Source organism: Tenrec ecaudatus, chromosome 16, assembly GCF_050624435.1.
Source record: "Tenrec ecaudatus isolate mTenEca1 chromosome 16, mTenEca1.hap1, whole genome shotgun sequence".
NCBI lineage: Eukaryota > Metazoa > Chordata > Mammalia > Afrosoricida > Tenrecidae > Tenrec > Tenrec ecaudatus.
Window position 1 is genome coordinate 15,883,847 of NC_134545.1, and position 18,768 is coordinate 15,902,614.

The 18,768-nt window shown below is 51.2% G+C and overlaps 1 protein-coding gene across 5 annotated transcripts in view; it reads right to left on the minus strand.

Moving 5' to 3' along the window:
- Positions 1–12,356: 12,356 nt before the first annotated feature.
- Positions 12,357–18,768, minus strand: part of PTPN11 (protein tyrosine phosphatase non-receptor type 11) — an 83,826-nt gene continuing 77,414 nt past the window's right edge. For 4 of the 5 annotated variants that reach the window (XM_075534399.1, XM_075534397.1, XM_075534398.1 and 1 more), the window contains exons 15-16: positions 16,919–17,021; positions 12,357–15,820 (exon numbers count right to left, since the gene is read on the minus strand). In XM_075534399.1, the coding sequence (XP_075390514.1) occupies positions 16,952–17,021 (70 nt within the window). In that variant the 3' untranslated portion in view covers positions 12,357–15,820; positions 16,919–16,951. The remainder of the gene's footprint in view (positions 15,821–16,918; positions 17,022–18,768) is intronic. The other variant, XM_075534400.1, reaches the window with a different exon arrangement.

The window sequence follows — 18,768 nt, forward strand, 5'->3', positions numbered from 1 at the left end:
TTGGCATTCCCTTGCTTGCAGACAGGGCCTTGTGTGTTGTCGGTCTTCCTCCCGTGTGTCTCTTTGGTTCTTGTTCATAAAGCGCCGCTTAGGAATGATGAGACTTAAAGCATCCTTACTCTGACAGGGTCTCATTAGCATAGCAAAAGAAAACCTATGTGCACACAGGATTCCAGCAGCCACATTTCCTTTGGAGGAAAACAATTCAAGCCTTTAACACCTGCCCTCCTTCCCCCACCCCTGTAATCCCTGTCTGAAGGCAACTCATCCTGCCAGAACCCAGGCTGGGGCGCTCCATCCCTCCTCCATCACACACACCCATGTCATGACCAACCCCAAATCTGGTTGGCGCTGTTTGTCTTGTTTCTTTTCTCTCATTTACATAGCATTGGTGATCGCTCAGGAAGGATCTCCTTACATCTTCCCAGCAGCCTTTTCTCCCACTGCCCATCCCCTGCTGCCTCTCTTTCTGGAACTTGTGTTAGGTGCATAGAGACCATTTACTTCACTCCCCTAGCTTAGATATGGGCAGCCCACACTGCCTTTCAAAGGGTAGTACGTGAGCCGGTCCTGACCAGCTGATGCATGTAGTGTATTCATATTCTAGCCCCCTAGCCACGGACCATGGACCCTGTGTGATCCAATTCAATATTTGGTAGAAGAACTATGAAGAAAGAGGTGCTGTCCGTCATCGGTGTTGCCGAAAAAGGGGAAGATACACCAGAGATGCTGGCCGTGCCATCTGGCCACCCTGAGGAGAGAGATGGCCCCAGTAAAGCCAATATCGAACAGGAGAGAACTGATTACTAACACCGTTGGGACCCTGGATCCAACCATCCCTGAAAATGAACCGGTCACCAGTGAGCATGTAACACAAACCACGATCTCAGTGAGAGAATGCGGGCACAGGCCCCGAGGCATCTGGTCAAACAGAAAGTCCTCGTTGCTGGGGATCAGAGAGCAGCGTCAGGCCAGAGTTTCCACTTGGTCTCAGAGACAGCAGGTGCCAGGCCACACCTGGGGCGGGGGGCGGTCATAGGAAGAGATCAGTGTTTGCCACCTTGGGTCACACTGCCTGAGCAGGTGCTGGAACTAATCCAAACTGAAAGTAACAGGCTGCCATCGAGTGGAGTCTGGCTCATAGCAACCCTATAGGACAGGGTAGAACTGGCCCTGTGGGTTTCTGAGACTGTCACTCTTTATAGGAGGAGAAAGCCCCGTCTTTCTCCCAAGGACTGGCCGGTGGTTTCAAACCGCTGACCTTGTAGTTAGCAGCCCAACGTATAACCACTACACCAGCAGGGCTCCTACGGAACTCTCCAGGGGGCTGCAAAAGCAGATGAACTTACTGCCGTCGAGTCAGTGCTGACTCACAGGGACCCTACAGGACAGAGCAGGACTGTCCCCGTGGGTTTCTGACACTATAACCCTGGAGAGGAGCAGAGAGCCTCGTCTTCCTCCAGCAGAGCCGCGAATGGATTCAAACTGCAGCCCCCCTGTACACCAGCAGGGCTCCAGCAACAACAGATACCTACACTTTATCTTGGATTATGGGCTATAGCACCCAAGTGTTTAATTGTTGAGGGTGTGGGGGGAGGACAGGGGGGGTGACGTGCAGGTTTTTTTGTTGTTTTTTTTTTTTAAATCAGTTTAGGAACCTGTGCCCTGGATCATCATCCTAAAGGCGATGGGAACGTTTTCAGGAAGAGAGGAGTTATCATCTGATTTGAATCTTGCAAAAAGCATACCAGGGCTGCAGGGAGGATTTGGGGGACCGTTGTAACCAGCAGGTGAAGGGGAACAGCGGCCTGGGCGACTGTGACCTGTGCCTAGGGCAGGCTGGCCACATCTCCTACCTTTGTAGTGACGATGTACGAGAGCCCGTTCTCCTGCCATGAAAGCTATACGGCACACCAGCAGCCTGCCCCAGCCACCAAATCAGGGGCAGCAAACACAATCAATAAACCTGCCAGAAGTACCGCTTTGCATACAGATGGCCACCAGCCGGGAGCCGGGAGCCAGAAGCCAGGCAGAATCTGCAGTTACCCAGAAGCTTGGGAAAAGCACCTGCAAGCTGGGCAAATTCTGTCCACCAAACAGGGATACCTGTACCTGTCTGTCTCTCTCTGCCTGGTCACACACCTCAATAACGCCTTCTGAATATTTTCCTAGGGTTTGTTGGGGGGAAGGTGTAGTGGGGGAGAACACAGATGTTAACGGCAAAGGGAAAAGTTTCCCTGACTGCAGTGAATTTGGGCAACGTCACCTTCACCAAGTGATCAAGGTTAACATCATCCATAACAGGACAAATGACATCACAGGCCACCTCATGGAGAGGGACACAGCCAGCATCTAATCGCAAGGACACAATCGGGCAGGCAGTCCATGTGGAGAGATGCAGAAAGGGACCAGGGCCTGTGCGGGGAGTCAGGGAAGACCCCAAAGGCAGAGGAAATGCCCCAGGTGTCGGGAAACTGGAGGAAACCGGCTAGGGCAGCGGTTCTCAACCTGTGGGTCGTGACCCCTTTGGGGGACAAACGACCCTTTCACAGGGGTCGCCCCATTCCTAACTGTAGCAAAATGACAGTGATGAAGTAGCAACGAAAATAATTTTATGGTTGGGGGGTCACCACCACACGAGGAACTGTTTGAAAGGGTCACGGCATGAGGACGGTTGAGAACCACTGGCCTAGTGGGTTTAAAATATAAACACAACAAGCAAACCAACAAGCAAGCGTCTGTAGAAGAACTTCACTGGGACGATTGGGGCAATTTAAGCCTAGGCCAGGCCGAGGAGAGCAGATTGGCAGGTGTCGTGTTAAATGTCCTGAGCGTGAAGGCGAGACTGCGGCAAGTGAAGGAGGAGGTTGTCCGTGTCCTTCGTTTTTTAAAGTTTGGTTTCTTTTGTTTGTTTTTTTTCAGTGTTCTTGATATAGTATTCACATATCATACACTTCCATGGTGAAATAGCTTTTAAAATGTGTTGTACATATGTCATCACAACCAGGTCTAGTGCTCCCTCCCCTCTCCCCATTCACTGTTTGCTCCCCAAATCCCCTCACCCTCCTGATCTCCCTGTTGTCCATGTTCTTTAGAGAGGCCACACTGTGGGGTGAAGCGTCGTGCTATCCACACCTCATCCTCAGGATGAAAAAAACAGTAGCATAGATGGATGGGCGGATGGGCAGAGGGAGACAGAGGTGGAGAGAGACGTACTGAACCACAGAGAGAAACTCCCAACAATGGCTCAGTGGCTGCGTCTGCACGTGCCTCCTCTCCCACCCCCCGCCCCCACTGCAGGTGTGAAACATCCCCAATGTGAAACGTGTGACGGGAAGATCAGTAAGCTGTGCAGCACTCCCGCCTGCACGCGTGCACACACATGAAGCCGGCCTCTCACACCCAAGGGGTCCGTAGGCGCAACTGTACAGTAATAATACATAAAAATCATAGTAAAGTCATAGAAGATAGGAGAGAGAGTACGATACAGGAGTCAGACACATTTCATAGCAGCATGCTCACCTCAGCCCCACTTGGTGGTCCACCTGGAGGTGGGAGAAAAGAGGAGAGAGAATCTTTACTAACTTGGGATATTTATAGGTGGCCATAAGACATACATATTCAGTAGTTATATACATAACAAGGTGAGTGATAGCTAAAGTAAGGTCCCTGAGCTCACAGATGAGGACACCGAACACCTGTATGACGGGAAGGTATGAGAGGGGCTGGGTAACATGGCGGGAAGAGACAGCAATTGCTTCTGTCGGGAGATAAAATCCACCATGTGCTCACTTCAAAGCAGCATATCTGTTAGGTGGGGAATCTATGGGAATGTTATTTAAAGCAAGATCATGTACTTGGACTTTATCTCTAACTTACCACAGTGGTGGCTTTCCTACCGTGGAAGACTAGCTTTCCAGAGTCCCTCTGTGATAAGTTAGGGACTATAATCCTCATCGGATCTCCCTCAGTGTTAGTTCCCCACAATAAAGAGCCACGTCCTAGAGGAGGAGATCAACGGGCACCTGGGGTCTGTGTGGTCAATTCCAACACACAGGGAGCCCATGCGGCCGAGCAGAACTGCCCCCATAGAGCCTGCTAGGCTATCGCCTTTACAGGAGAAAATCGGTAGGCCTTTCTCCTGCATAGGAGAAGGGGATGGGGATGGTAGGTGGGACTGGGGATGGGAGGAAACTGGAATTACCAACCTTGGATTTAGGGGGTGGGGGAGTGGGCATTGACCATTGCAACACCAGGGCGCCTGGTTTTCCCAGGAGAGCTTCATTTTTCAGGTGAAATCACATTGTCATTAATAGCGTCCTTGAAGATGAAAATAAAATCAGGGAAGGTGTGTGCCAAGGTTGTCTCCTCTCCCCATACTTATTTAATCTGTCTGCTGAGTAAATCATTACAGAAACTGGATGATAGGGAGAAGAATGTGGGATCGGGTTTGAAAGGCGGCTGGTTAACAACCCGCAACACCCAGAGGACACGACCCTGCTTGCTCAAAGTGAGGAGGACTTGGGGCCCTGGCTGATGAAGATCACATGTACAGCCTGGAGGATGGGTCACAACTCAATGTAGAGAAGACCCAAGTCCTCACCACTGGACCATAAGTAACATCGTGATCAATGGAGAAAAGGTTGAAGGTGTCAAGGATGCTTGGATCCACAATCAACGCTCAGGGAAGCAGCCGGCAAACATCAAAGGATGCCTTGTGTTAAGTAAATCTGCTGCCTCTTGAGAGTATTGTAAAAAAAAAAAAAGCAGTTACTTTGAGGACTAAGGTGAACTTGACCCATGCCATGACATTTTCCACTGCCTCCTGTGCTTGTGAAAGGTGGACATTGAGCAAGGAGACTTCTAGAATCGGTGCGTTTGGATTACGGTGCTGGCAAAGAATATGGGAAGCACATGGTTACTGAGCACCTCTTCTATGACGGGTCACACCCATTGCCATCAGACTTCCCAACAAGGTGGACGCCGTGATCCTCATCTTCCCAATGAGGACACAGCAATCACACAACCTGGCCTGTCTCGTGCATGGACACACAGCTAGGACACACAGCCCATGGGGGATCCACAGGCCTGCTTTCTTCCCTAACGGGACACAGCATCGATACTACTTAGAACAGAATACTACCTAGCACAGAACCAGCAGCTTGAAACCAGCCAGCTCCCAGGGAGAAAGACGAGAGGCTTTCTGTTCCCAAAAAAGATCTATAGTCTCAGAAACCCACAGGGGCAGTTCTGCTGAGTTCTACTGGGTCCCCATGAAGCAGAACTGACTTGATGGCAGTGTGTTTGGTTTGGCCGTGGTTGTTCTTGAAGCAGAAGCCCACAGTGGCAGTTGCACCCTGTCTTACAGGGCCTCTGGGCGTTAGAATCGACTCCGTGGCAGTGAGGTGCAGGAACCTAGTGATTTCTTCTTCATTCTGAAGATTGAAATGATCCGGTCTCCAATGGGGATTTCAATCCATTTTCAGGTGTGGAAAGGGTGTGAAAATGCACTCTGTTGGTTCCCAGGAAGACACCCTGCAGGGATCCTATCTCTGGCCAAAGCTCAGGACCTTTCTCTGTCCATACTGCAAGCTAGTGTGGGACCGTTTGTAAAGCCTGCATTCAACATCATTGCATGTGGCTGCCTGAGGCTGAAGAGGGACTTGAGGACCAGTATCGGACTTAGGGACGTGAGTTGGACTGAGCTGAGTGCTTTCTTGTTATAAAACTCCTTTGTACACATTTTAAAAAGAAGAATTGCAGTCTCAGAAATCCCCAGAGGCAGTTCTAGCCTGCTCCCTCGGAGCTCTGAGTTAGAATGGACCCGCTGGGTGTGAGCTTGGTTCTGTTTTTGGAAGCACTTGGTGGACTCAACCCGACAGAAAGAAGGAAGTCGATTTTAGGGCAAGTGGGTGGAATGCTCATGGCAATCAAACATGCATGAATGAAGATGGGGGTGGGGGAAATAACCCGTCAAAATTCCTTTTTATGAGTCTAGAAAGCTGTCCAAGATCCAGACATATGACACCTCCTGAACAGACTGTAATTTTAGTGTTTGGCTTCCTTTAGTTTGGCTTCCTTTAGTTTGGCTGGGGTTTTTTCCCCTCCCATTTCCTTCCCTTGGTTAGATGGAGTGAACATATGCTTGGGATTTCACAAACTCCGTTTTGGTTGGTGTGGGGCCTAAAAATATCTGAAATTCTTTTTAGTGTTTTATGATGATGATGTCTTGTTGAGAATCTGCCTTTGGGCTTTTTGGATTTTGCTTCTCTATATAAGCTAGATGATCACGGCTTGCTTCTCTGGTGAGTGGGACGTCAGATAAGTTTGTGACTGACCCTGAGCCTCAGTAGATTCATCTGCAAAATGAGATCAGCCCATGGTTACTGAGTGCCTCCCATGCCAGGGAACACAGGCTCCGTGGTGGTGGGTGAAGGGGAGCATGAGGGGTGCCTTGCTCACAGGTTTTAAAACCATGGAACCAAGTCTCTGGTCGGGTTTGGCACAGAATTGCCATTTAGAAATCACGGCTTCATCGGGATTTTTCTGCCAGCCCTGGGTCCTGACCCAGGTCACGTTCACCTCCTATTCAGCCTGTGTCGGCTGCCATTCCCCTCAGTGGGCCACGAGGTCCTTGGAGGCAGGGATCCAGAAAATGTCCATGTTGGGTGCTGTCAAGTCAGTTCAGACTCAGCGAGACCCCATGTACCACGGGAGGGGCCACCGCCTGGCCCTGCGCCGTCCTAACTGTTGGGAGGTTTGAGCACACTGTGGGCGCCTCCATGTCCTTCCATGTTGTGGACGCTCCTCCTCTTTTTCACTGCCCCTCTAGTTCACCAAGCAGGGGGTCCGTTTCCAGGCACTGGTCTCTTCTGCCAATGTGCCCAAAGGACGTCAGAGAAAATCCAGTTGTATTACCCACAGGAGCGAGCCAAATGCCGGGTTACCTGTGCTCAGTGAAAAGGGACTGGGGGTGGGGGTGGGGGGGGGGATGCACAGGTGCATCGTGTCTGGAACTTTCAATCCTGGGGGAAATGTCATCATTCGCAACTCACAAGAAACCCGAACTCAAACTCCCTGCCATCAAGGCTGTCCGACACAGAGCCCCCCGAGAGGGGAGAGCTGCCCCTGCGGGTTTCTGAGACTCAAGTGTTAGCAGAGGAGAAAGCCTCATTTTTCTTCCATTGAGTGGCTGTTGGTTCAAACTCCTGAGCTTAGGGTCAGCAGCCCAATTCAAAACCCGCTACACGACACCACACCACTCTACAACACCACTCTGCACTACACTACACTACACTCCCAGAGCTTCTTTTTGTGAGGAAACAAGATCTCACTATTTTTTAAAGATAGTCTCCATTCAACAGAATCCTATCTTTTTAACAGAAGGGTAATTCACTAAAGGTTCAACAAAATTTCAATTTAACTTTCGTGCCTTTGTGAACTCCTATGAAAATATCTATTATCGGAGAGGGATAGAGAGGGAGTGCACGGGGGCAGGGGCGGGAGGCTTTTGTCCAAATATATGAGTCTGATTTTTCCTTTAAAAAACATTATCTCAGTAATGAGTCTATTCTGATGCAATGGCTCCTTCCCAATGTTATCATTTCGTACAATGTTCACTAAACGATTCACTAGAGAATCCTGGAAAAGCTGGCCTGGATTGCCCAAAATAATGAGTTTACTCAATAGCGTTACATCGTTACAAAATGCTACAGGTAGGCACGTGGATCGAGAATAAAAACTCAGCTCTCTGCCATCGAGTCAATTCCAACTCCCATCCAAGAACGGAAGCATGAAGATGCGTACCATCGAATGGCAAACTGTCACCAGAGGGGCACTGGAAAGGCCAGATCAATGGGGAAGAACAGAAGCGCAAAGCCTCCAAAGCCCTTGCAAATTCAATTCTAGAAGATCCCAAGAAGAAACAAATCCTACCTGACACACCCAAACCCACTGCCAGGAGCTGACTCATAAGAATCGGGCAGAACTGCCCCCTCATGGGTTTCTCAGGTCATAACTCTTGACGGGAGTAGAAAGCCTCATCTTTCTCCCACAAAGCAACACCTCACCCACTCTGTCACTGGGACCCCCAAAACATTGAATGAACTCACAACTCCTAAAAGATCTTTCTCTGGATTTCTTAAGACTCTCTCCGTACCTGAGTGGCCCACCACACACACACTGGGTCAAAAATTGAGTCAAAGGTAAGCTCAGAGGACCCCCTCGCCTGATATCAATCACCATGATCGTGCACTCTTCTAAGCAGCCATCATAGGCGCCCTCTTTAGCTTTGGTGGCATGGCGATTATGCATTGGGCTGCCAACCACAACACCAGCAGTTCGAATCCACCAGTCGCTCCGAGAGACAAAGATGGGGATTTCTACCCTCGTTCAGATTAACAGTCTCAGAAGCCCACAAAGGCAGTTATCCTCTGTCCTACAGCACTGATGAGTCAGAATTGACACGATGCTAATGAGTGGGGTGAATGCGTACAGCAACCATTAATTTATGCTGACCATATTGTTGGCTGGCTCAACCGAATATGCATGACTCCCTGATACACTGAGCTCCCGGGAGGCCATCAGTGTTTCATTCGTCTGGCCCTTTGTTAGGTGGCACAGTAGGGTGTCAAGTCTGGCTCATAGTGACCCTCCGCGTCCCTACAGGACTGCCCCAAAATGATTCCTAGACTTTAAGGAAGACTAAAGAAGAGTGGATGCATTGAGACTATGCTGTTGGTGAAAACACTGCAAGTACTCGGGACTGCCGAAGAACAAACATCTGTCTTGGAAGAACAGCCAGAATGTTCCTTAGAGGCAAGGATGAAGAGACTTCATCTCCCAAACGTTGGGTATGTTGTCTGGAGAGACCACTCCCTGGAGGAAATCATGCTTTGGTCAAGTGGAAGGGCAGCGAAAATGAGGAAGGCCCTCAATGAGATGGATGGACGCCGTGGCTGCAGCAATGGGCTCGACCGTAACAATCCGTGGTGAACGATGGTACAGGACCAGGCGGTGTGGCGTTCTGTTGTACAGCGGGTCGCTGTGAGCCAGAAGCGACCCGACTGCACTCAACAATCTTTACAGGAGCAGACCACCAGGTTTTGCCCCCCAGAGCGTGCTGGTGGGTTTCCATCCACCCACCTTAGTTAACAGCTGAGCACCCACCAGGGCTCCTGGTCCAGCCCTCGCTGGGGATTAAATACTTTTGCTGAATGAAGAGCATTTGGAGCCACAACACATCTTTTCCAGTTCAGTACAACTATAATCTCGCCCCAAGAAATTACTTCTGGAGACTCACTTAGGATTCACTTACTTCCGTGTGCACACCACTCCCGGGTCTGGCAGGAGAGCACGCTGCTGTCTCATAACCCCCCTTCAGGAGCTAGAGTTCGCCTCCTGATGACCTTGGGGAAGTGAAATTGTCCGGTCTCACATGACACAAAAGCAACTCAGCAAGGCAATTTGCTATCCCCTTGATAACATAGCAAACCTCTATTACTGGCTCATTGTCATTTTGCAAATTGTTTGGAAACTCAGCTGTTTTTTGGTGTGTGCGGGGGGTGCGGTGGGGGGGCATGTGGGGAAGATGGAGGAACAGCACCTGCAATTAAACTCTTCAGCTACGGTCACAATCCTCTTTTTATTACCCCAAAGGGAAGCCAAGAGAACGGGTGGAGGCGAAGTCCACGTGTACTGTGCTCCAAGATGGAAATGTGCATCCTTCAGGAGTTTCACTGACAGGATGACCAGGCTGTAACCTAAAGGTCAGCAGTTCCAGCCCACAACCTGGGAAGAGGCGGCGGCCATCTGCTTCCATAAACGGCCCTGGAAACCCCACGGAGAGGCTTTCGACTCTGTCCCTCTGGCTTGCAATTGTCATCTCCATGTCCTCTTAAGATTTCTCGTGCGCAGGCGCTACAGGACTAGATGGGCCTTACACGACACAGCAAAGGGCAAGACCCCGCCACGACTGTGCATTCCAGGACCACAGGCAGGCTCCTGGGTAAGGAAACGTCCCTGGGGTAGTTCCAGGATTTCATGTCAACTTAAAGATCAAAGTATCCAGGCACCCCCTCCAAAAAAAAAAACAAAGTGTGGGGCTGGAGTTTAGCCTGTCAATCAGGTCACCGCCTGATGGTGCCTCCTTGTGGGCGTGGTCTTTTCATAAGGAGGGTCCTGGGACCCTCCTCCACTCTGCCTTCAACTCCCTGTGACAAGTCACACTGAGCCCTGTTCAGGTCCTGCGATGTGGCCACTGCCACTGGATCCACACAACACCGAGCCCCACGACTCTACGCACCAGCAGGTGATCTTCCTGCATTCTGCATCGAGTCTAAAGAGGGGCTTCTGGCCTAGAGGGACTTAAGTTGGCGTGGGCTGGGATGTTTCCTCAATACATCGACTTCTTGACATAAAGTTCATTCGTACACATACTTGTCTGTGAGTGTCATGGGATTTGTTCCTCTAGTCGACCGGGCCTCACACCGTCAACTATGTATGCAGCACCCCTTCTGGCAATCCAGAGAGTGAACCTCAAAAAGCATGGCAGGAAGCTCAGTCAAGTCTTCCGTGTGTGGAAGGGCACCTCCCCCCTTAGGGCCTCTCCAGAGCCGCCCTCACCCTGGGAAGCAGTCGTCCAGCGCCTGTCTTCCTCGCGTAGTCTCAATGCCCGCTGCCACGGCGCATATCACACATGATGGGACAGGCTTCCATTTTCTATCCATGCCATTGTTGAAGAGCCATTTGCAGCCCCTGGACTGGCAGCTCCCCATGTTCATCTCCGTCACCGCAGCAGCCCCAGGGCCACCATCATTTTTGAACGGATCGATGGCGGTGCTGTTCAAACCAGTGGAACCAAAATAGATGGTCTGAACAACCAAGAACACATCGAGTCGGGAGAGCAGGAGTCTCTTACAGAGTAAAATCAGTAGCCCCTCCACCACGTGCTATATTCACTGCTGAGCATAAGGACGCAGGGAGAAGGCCCTGACAGGTGGACTGTCACAAGGCCAAACAACGATCCTGGGGATGGCGCAGGACTGGGCGGGGCATCCTGCTGTGGTCCCCGGGGCTGCCACAAGGTGGAATCGACCCGTCACACTTAATGACAATGCCCGGTTTGTCACACGTAAAATCATCATTCTGCCCGAGTCGGCAGCAGTGCGTGGCCACGCCTGTTCGTGGTGTGAACCACGTCGCAGGGAAGACGCACTGGAGGCACGTCCACCCCCCGTTTCTGAACAGCCTCAAGACAGGGCGCGATGCTCACCATTCACTAGCCCTCCGTCCCGGACATGTGTGCTGATGACGTAATCACGAATGCTTCCAAAGACTCCCTCCTTTTCTGTCTCCCAAAGCTGTTCCAACAGCAGACAGACAGCTTTCATGTGTCCTGCAGTCCACCTGGAGGCGAGCTGCTGAACCCAACGTCAAGGTTCTGCCTACATGGTTCCGTTCCCCCTAGCCGTTTCTGATTTCTTTTAAAGGATATTAATAACGGCTGTACAAGATAAAAAGTATCCTCAATAGCACTGAATTATACACGCAAAAGTTGAACTGGAGACTGTCTTGGCCTGTATATTTTTGCCACAATTGAAAAACACAATTACATGAATAATAATGAGTACAAGGAAGAAAATGTTCTAGAACCGATTGGGAGGACTGTACAACTCTTTTTGATGGGATTGAATTATTGAATTGTCTATGTGGATGATGCGCCAATAAAAGAATACAATATAAGAAAATGCTTTTATTCCTAATTTTTAGTTCCCATACAGCTTACAAATACACTTTTACTCTGATAATCCTGCTTCGCAAAGCAGTTGAGCTAACAGCCATACATACAGGTGAGGAGATGGCTAACATCCACTATTGTTCCCTACATCAACTACCATCTTCACGTCTTCTTGTTGTGAAACGATTGCAAATAGACTACATAAGATACATGGGCAAAAAGGCAAAGAAGTGGATCTCTGGAAACACTTAATGTATAGTAAACAGTGCATATTATCAACATGTACACGATTCACATCAAAATGATGACATCCTAAAATGTATTCCTTTTAAAGGATAGCTTTTTTTTTAATCAATAAAATATTACATATCTTTTAATACTCTGGTACAATACTTCTTCAGACACTGCAGGAAAATCAAGTGTAGGTCTAGTCATCAGCTTAACAAAGGATCCTTCTTCATTAGCTTTTATTAATAAAAGTATCACAAGTAGGTCATAAATAACAGGCAGAAGTATTAATTACATGTGTCGGGGTTTAAGATGAAAACTTGTAAAAATTAGTTTTGAGATACAGCAAAGTTACACAACACACTAAACCAACTGTTTTAATTTTGCTGTGTTGTTTTTTTTTTTGCCTGTGTGAACTGCCCATAGTGGGGGTGTGGGGGGTGTGGAGGAGGGGAGCACAATAGTTGAGTGATGGAAGATTATTCTGGAACTTATTTGTCAAGCAGAAGAGAAGAGGCGTCAACATGAAGGGCTAACCGCGCCCAGTACACGGGGGTCTGGGAATCAGGGAGGCCGTGTGCTTGCTGGGTAAGACGTCCTTCCGCAGACCACGTACTGGAAAGAAGACAGCAGCGGGGACGCAGGTCTCCAGTCTAGCGTCTCCCTTAGCGATGTATAATGGACAATAAAATGCTACACAGCCACATCCCTTTCCCCCGTTCCCCTGCATCGGAAGCACCCCAGGGTGTTAAATTCGCTCTGAGATTCCCCAGTAAAATACGGCCCCCTAAAAACAACCGTGACCATTTTCTGGGCTGTGTCAGAGCGAGGAGATTGTGAGGAGTGTGGGGCACCGAGACCCTGGCGCACACATTGCCTCAAGCCCGCGTGGCCACGGCTAAGGAGCTGCCTCCCAGGGGACAGCTGACCGTGACTGTCACAAGGGCCACACACTGGCGCTCGGGGGCCTCTTGATTTGCTTTTTAAACCGTTATTAGGGCACGGAGATGTGGCTGCTGTTTCCTCCCTCTCGAGAAGTCAGCTGTGGGCTACTGGGCCAACTTCAAAGTACTGACAACCCAGAGTGGCCCCCGGGGCTACCGGCACACTGCAAATGTGTGTCTGTCTGAACTAGTTTCCAGGGAGCCTGATTTACCTGTTCCTGCCTGCTCTGGCCCTGGGCCCTTCTACCTCCTGGTAAACCACCCACCTTTCCTTTCCAATGTCTTTAACACCTTACACCCTGGGGCTCCTCCCTCTTCAAAGGCAGCCCCATCCCATGTCACCTCCTCGGAGAACCTTTTCCCAATCCCTCCAGACACACCTTAGCAACACCTTCGGGACCACGGAGAATCTTGTCTTCGCCTAAGCTGGCCTGACAACGCAATCATCTGCTTGCTTCGTGGCGAGGAACGGAAATTAAATCACGGTCCTGGAGCACACACGGCTGGCCAAGATCGGGCGTTTGTTTCCGGACCAGGCTCGGAAAACAGCGACTCAGCTTCATTAAGCTACAGACAGACAGGCAGACAGACGTGAACGCAACCGATGTAGTTGAACAAGCGAAACCTTTGTGTGCTGGTGTCAAGACTCCGCACCCCCAAGTCCAGGGCCGAAAGGTTCCCGCAACATCGAGGCTACAGTGGAGACTTTTCCAAGTGACAATGCAACCGGAAGAACAGGGGTCGCCCAGAGCCTTGTGGCAAACGCTGAGCTGAATCTCCCCTCTGCAGGCTGTCATTTAGAGTCCACCAGGCAGGCAGTCCCGGCAGGCCACCCCTGCACTCCAAGGCTATCTAGGTTTCATGGAGAGCTGGGGGTTGTTGGGATGGGCAGATTGGCGACAGGGGCAGCCAGGGCTCTCCCCAAAGCCCCTCAGGGTTTCCAGGGTGAGCGAGACCGCAGAGAGCGACTTCCAGGGCTGGGCCTGGTCTTCCTCTCAGGAGCATATGTGCAGGAGGTCCTTGGTGGCAGAGCGGCTGCGGCATTGGTTCATCTTCAGACACAACCACTACCAGCGCCTTAACCTCAGCACACTTGCCGAGTCACGGTTCAACACACAGGGCAAAAAGGGGCGTCTATGGGAAAGGCACTTAAGGTCGGACGTTAGGGAGGGGCGCTGCTGATTCAAGGGGGCCAGAGGCCTGGTGGAGGCGTCCCCACCCGCCACGCCAGCCTGGCTGGACGCCACAGGTCCCGAGAGAGGGGCACGTTCACCCCATTCTCGGGAACCCATGGGCATGGGTGGGTCTGCTTCCAAACTCGCTATCCACCCCCCCAAACACACCCACAGCCTTCTGAGACCAGTTTCCTCAGGTGCTGGTTCTAAGAACCAGGGCTGGCGCTGGCACAACTGGTTCAGGAAGCTTCTCCCCTCCCCCAACTGCCGAGGAGCCGGCGCTGACCCTTGGGGACCCTGCAGGGCAGGGCGACACTGCCCCTGTGGGCTCCGGGGACGGAGATCCTTAGGGAAGCGAAACCTCTCACCTTTCTGCCATGGCGCGGCTGGTGGGCGAAACCGCTGACCCTGTGGGGGGCAGCCCAACGTGCCCCCACCCCCAGAGTGCCACCAAGGCTCCTTGGGAAGCGTCTCAAATGCCCTGTTTCTCAGTCTGACCCGGAGCTCGCACCAGCTACTGTTAAGCAGCTCCAGCTTCCGGACATCACCAGCAGCTCAGCTTCCACTTCCGCCACCTGTGGTGTGGCAGTTGGTGGCCAGGGGCTCACCTCTGGAAGCCGGGATGCTGGGTCGAACCACAGGAGGGATGCAGTGACAGGCCTGGGCCCATGCCTGAGAAAAGCCTGGCTCATCTCCCTTTTCTTTGCTGGTAGCTCTGCGCTGCCCTGCGGGAGAGCCATGTGGAACGGCCACTGGCGGAGAGAAGCGAGGCCCTGGGAACTACATGTAGACAGTGAAACAAGCTCCCCACCCCCAGGAGTGTCTCGACCAAGCTGCTGATCACGTGACCGCCCACCAGCCGGAAGAACAGCTCAGCTGAGCCCAGCCCAGACCCAAGAGTCATGGGGATGGGAAGGGGGAGAAGGGAGGTGTTTGGAGCCTCAGTCTGGGGATGGTTTGTCAGCAACCGATCACCCAAACCTTGGTCATCCAAGGATGCCAGTTTTCTAAACGTCAGACAGATTACTCAAAACAAAGGAAATACGGCCGAGGTCTTCTTGCCACTGCACCCAGGATGTCAGTGTCAACAGGCTGAGTGGCAGCTGCTAAGGAAAAACGGTCATCCGCTAAGAAAAAGAAAACAAAACATCTCTTATCCTAATGTGTCGGTTTCCACGATACTCCCGAGACAGCCATGCAAAAGGCGGCCACCAGCTCTGTCCGTCGGGGGCACTGGCTTAATTCTGTCACCTACAGAAAGCGGCCCTCAAAATGAATCACCCACCACAGGGTAACGGATGGTAAGGGAAAGCGTCCCCACCTCTTCGGGGCATTTGTTACTTGCTATTCCCACATGGTTTCTCCTCTTACAGGTGCCCTGTCATCTCCCAGGAAGAGGAAATGGTTCAATTGGTCAACAGGGTAAGAGGAACAATGATGCTGACAGCCGGAATTTGAATCAGCATTTGTGAGGCAGAACAGTTTGACCGCTTTCCTCGGTTTACAACAAGATTCTAGAAAATAGAACACTGCCTAGCTGAGAAAATGAGCAATTAGAGATCAGGTCCTGCTGAGTGAGAATACAGTGGTGGGTCCTTTGATGGTTTCAAACTTGACTTCTCAAAAGAGAGTCAACCACGTAATAACCCGAGACGTCCACATCCAAATTCATTCTTCATAGAAACTTTCTTCTATCTTTTTTTCATCCTTTTTAAGGGGTGGGTGAAAATCCATATCTGGGGGAAGAAATAAGTGAGATTTTTTTAAGGCAGTAAATCTACATTCTCAGCACAGTATTAAACTATTTTCAATTAGATGTAAGCAAAGCTTTTAAATAGCAGTGTGGTGGTTATGCGTTAGGCTGTGATCCACATGGTTGACAGTTCAAAGCCACCGACAGCCCCGAGGGAGAAAGACTGCGCTTTCTACTCCTGTTAACATTTAGTCTCAGGCAACCACAGGGGACTGTTATGAGTTAACATTATCTCTATGGCAGTGTGAGCGAGCGAGCGAGCAAGTGAGACAGACCCATGAGAATAGGAGCCTGGGGGTGTAATGGTTGGTTCGAAGCCACCAGGAGAAAGACAGGCTTTCTATTCCCATAGAGTGACAGGCTCAGAAATCCACAGGGGCAGTTCCAGCCTGCCCTAGAGTCTCACTATGAGAGTTGGAATTGACTCGATGGCGAGGTTTTTGACCTAAGGGAACGGAAATTCTCCACCACGTTTCTCATGTCCTGTCAACACACGCACCACCACTGTCTAACGAAGGAGGTTGGCAGGGAAGGGGAAGAGGAAGAGGAAGGGAGATGAAGTCCCAGTAGTAGAGGGAGAAGAATGTGGCGTGGATCTAGTTGGAGGCCAGAGAATCCAATGCCCTGAGTCATTCGGCCGCTCCAAGGGCCAACTGGGCGCCGAATGAGGGTGTTCCGCCTCCCAAGCATCACGGACACGGGCAGATGCTTCCCAGAGCCTGCAGTCATCACAGCTCGGCTAACCACCTCCTATCAAAAGGGCAACGAAACCACCAGCTGTTCCCCCGAGGAAGACGGGGCTTGCTACTCCTCCCTTTATGGAGTTCCAGTCTTGGGGATGCCATGGGGCCGTTCTACCCTGCCCTGGAGGGTCGCCAGGAGTCGGCATTGACTCACTGCCGGGGAGAGAGAGCGTGCCGAAACAGCTTGCCTGACCTGGGGTTAAAAACGGGTCATCGTTTGACCTGCTGAATTGTAATCTATGGACATTATGACCCAATAAAGCTATTTTTTTTAAAAAAGAAAGAAAAAGAATCCTCATTTACATCTACAGCGGATGTCGCAGGTAGCACTGAAATACCTGTTTGTGTGCTGAGGTCTGGGCGGGTCCTTCTCATCTGAAACTTTTCTGCTGCTGCATCAGGCCCACGTTTTCATAGACTCTAGCGTTATCTTCTCTCATTCTGAAAGGGGAAGAGATGGCATGCTGACAGAAATGCAGGCCAGCCTCGGTAGGCCACCCGCGGCCCTGAGAGCAGCGCACATCCGGGTCAGGTTCCTTTGGGGACCAGGCATGGCTCAGGCACAGTTCCTGCCCCGCAGAGGAACGTCCTACAGAGCGCCAGAAGGCATCCACCTACAGGCAAACACAATGCTGAGGCTACAGGCGAGTCGGTCTCCAGGCCTGTGCTCCCGGGGGTCTAGTTCTCTTTTCTAGGTGGGCTGAGATGGGGCAGCCTGCAGCACAGGCGAGTGGGCTAAGCATGCAAGGACGGAAGACGTGGTATGGACGCCAAGTCAAATCTGGACTCACGGCAACCCCACCGGGCCCAATAAGACACCCTGGCAGGGTGGTTGTCAGGGCCAAGAATCTTGACAGAAGCCGACTGCCCGTCTTTCTGCTTGTCGAGTGGCTGGTGGGTTCAACACCACTGATCAGTCTGTTAGCAGCCAAGCGCTTGCCCTGGGGGGATCCGAGAAAGCAGAAGCTGCCAGGAAGCCGCCATCAGTGACCATGACTAAGAGGTGTCAGCTTCCGTTCAGACAGAGTGATCAGGATGCTAAATGGAGAGAGAGGGCCAACCCAACGAGCGTTGCCTGACCAGACCAAGATGTTGACAGCTGTGGGAGCTGACCAGGAGGGTGCTCCCCAATTGTCATGCGCCCACCCACCCCCAGGGTATTCTGGGTCTGCAGCCTCCAAGGAGCCCTGGGGCATAGTGGTTACAACACTGGGTTGCTAGCCACAAGGTCAGCAGTTTGAAACCACCAGAGAGTCTGAGGAAGAAAATTGAGGCTTGCTACCCCCATGAAGAGTGACCATCTCAGAAAGCCACAGGGGAAGTTCGACCCTGTCCTATAGGGTCGCTGTGAGTTGGAATCCACTCGATGGCAGTGAGGGAGCATCCTCCAAAGGGGATGGTGGAAAGGATGAAGCAGAGAGCCAGCCTAGTGGCCAATGGCATGCCACTGGTGATAAAGGAGTGGACTCTGGTGCCAACTTGAGGGGAAGGCTCTCTGCTCTCCGGCATGACTTTCTGGCTCCAAGGAAATTACAACAAGAGAGCCAAGTAAAATGCAGCTTCCCTGAAAAGAGGAAGTGGGAAGAAGGCTGGGCATGCTGGGATAAAACACTTTGCTTAGTTTCTGTGGTAGTTAAGGTTTATTGAAGGGCGGAGAGATAAATGGCCCCATGAGCCTTGCCTTTCTTGTCTCTTGCTCTCTGATGGTCAGACCAGGGTACAGCTACCTTAGCTAGTTCCCTGCTTCAGCCGGCAAGGCTCACTTCCTGCGAGACATCCCCGAGGAGAAGCCACATGGACCTGCCCTGATGCAGCACTGGGTGCTGGAGCAGCCATGTGGAGACCCCTGCCAGAGCTGAGATGTTTACATGTTCACTGACTAGGCTTTCCTCCTGCAGTCGGCATCATTGTGTGTGTTTTGTGAAGTGGAGGAAGTCTTTGCAGCTCGGTATCGGACATATGGGCTAATGTTGGACAGTATTGGGTTGAGATGCTTTCTTAATATACACTTACTCTTTACATAAAACTCTTATAAAATATGAGTGTCTATGAATTATGTTTCTCTAGTCTACCCAGACTAACACCGTGTCATTTCAGCGGTAAGCAGACAATAAATGCAAACACAAGGCTTACCGATGCAAGCGGAAGTGTCCACAAAGCACCGTCAAGGCCCCAGGAGTTTCAAATA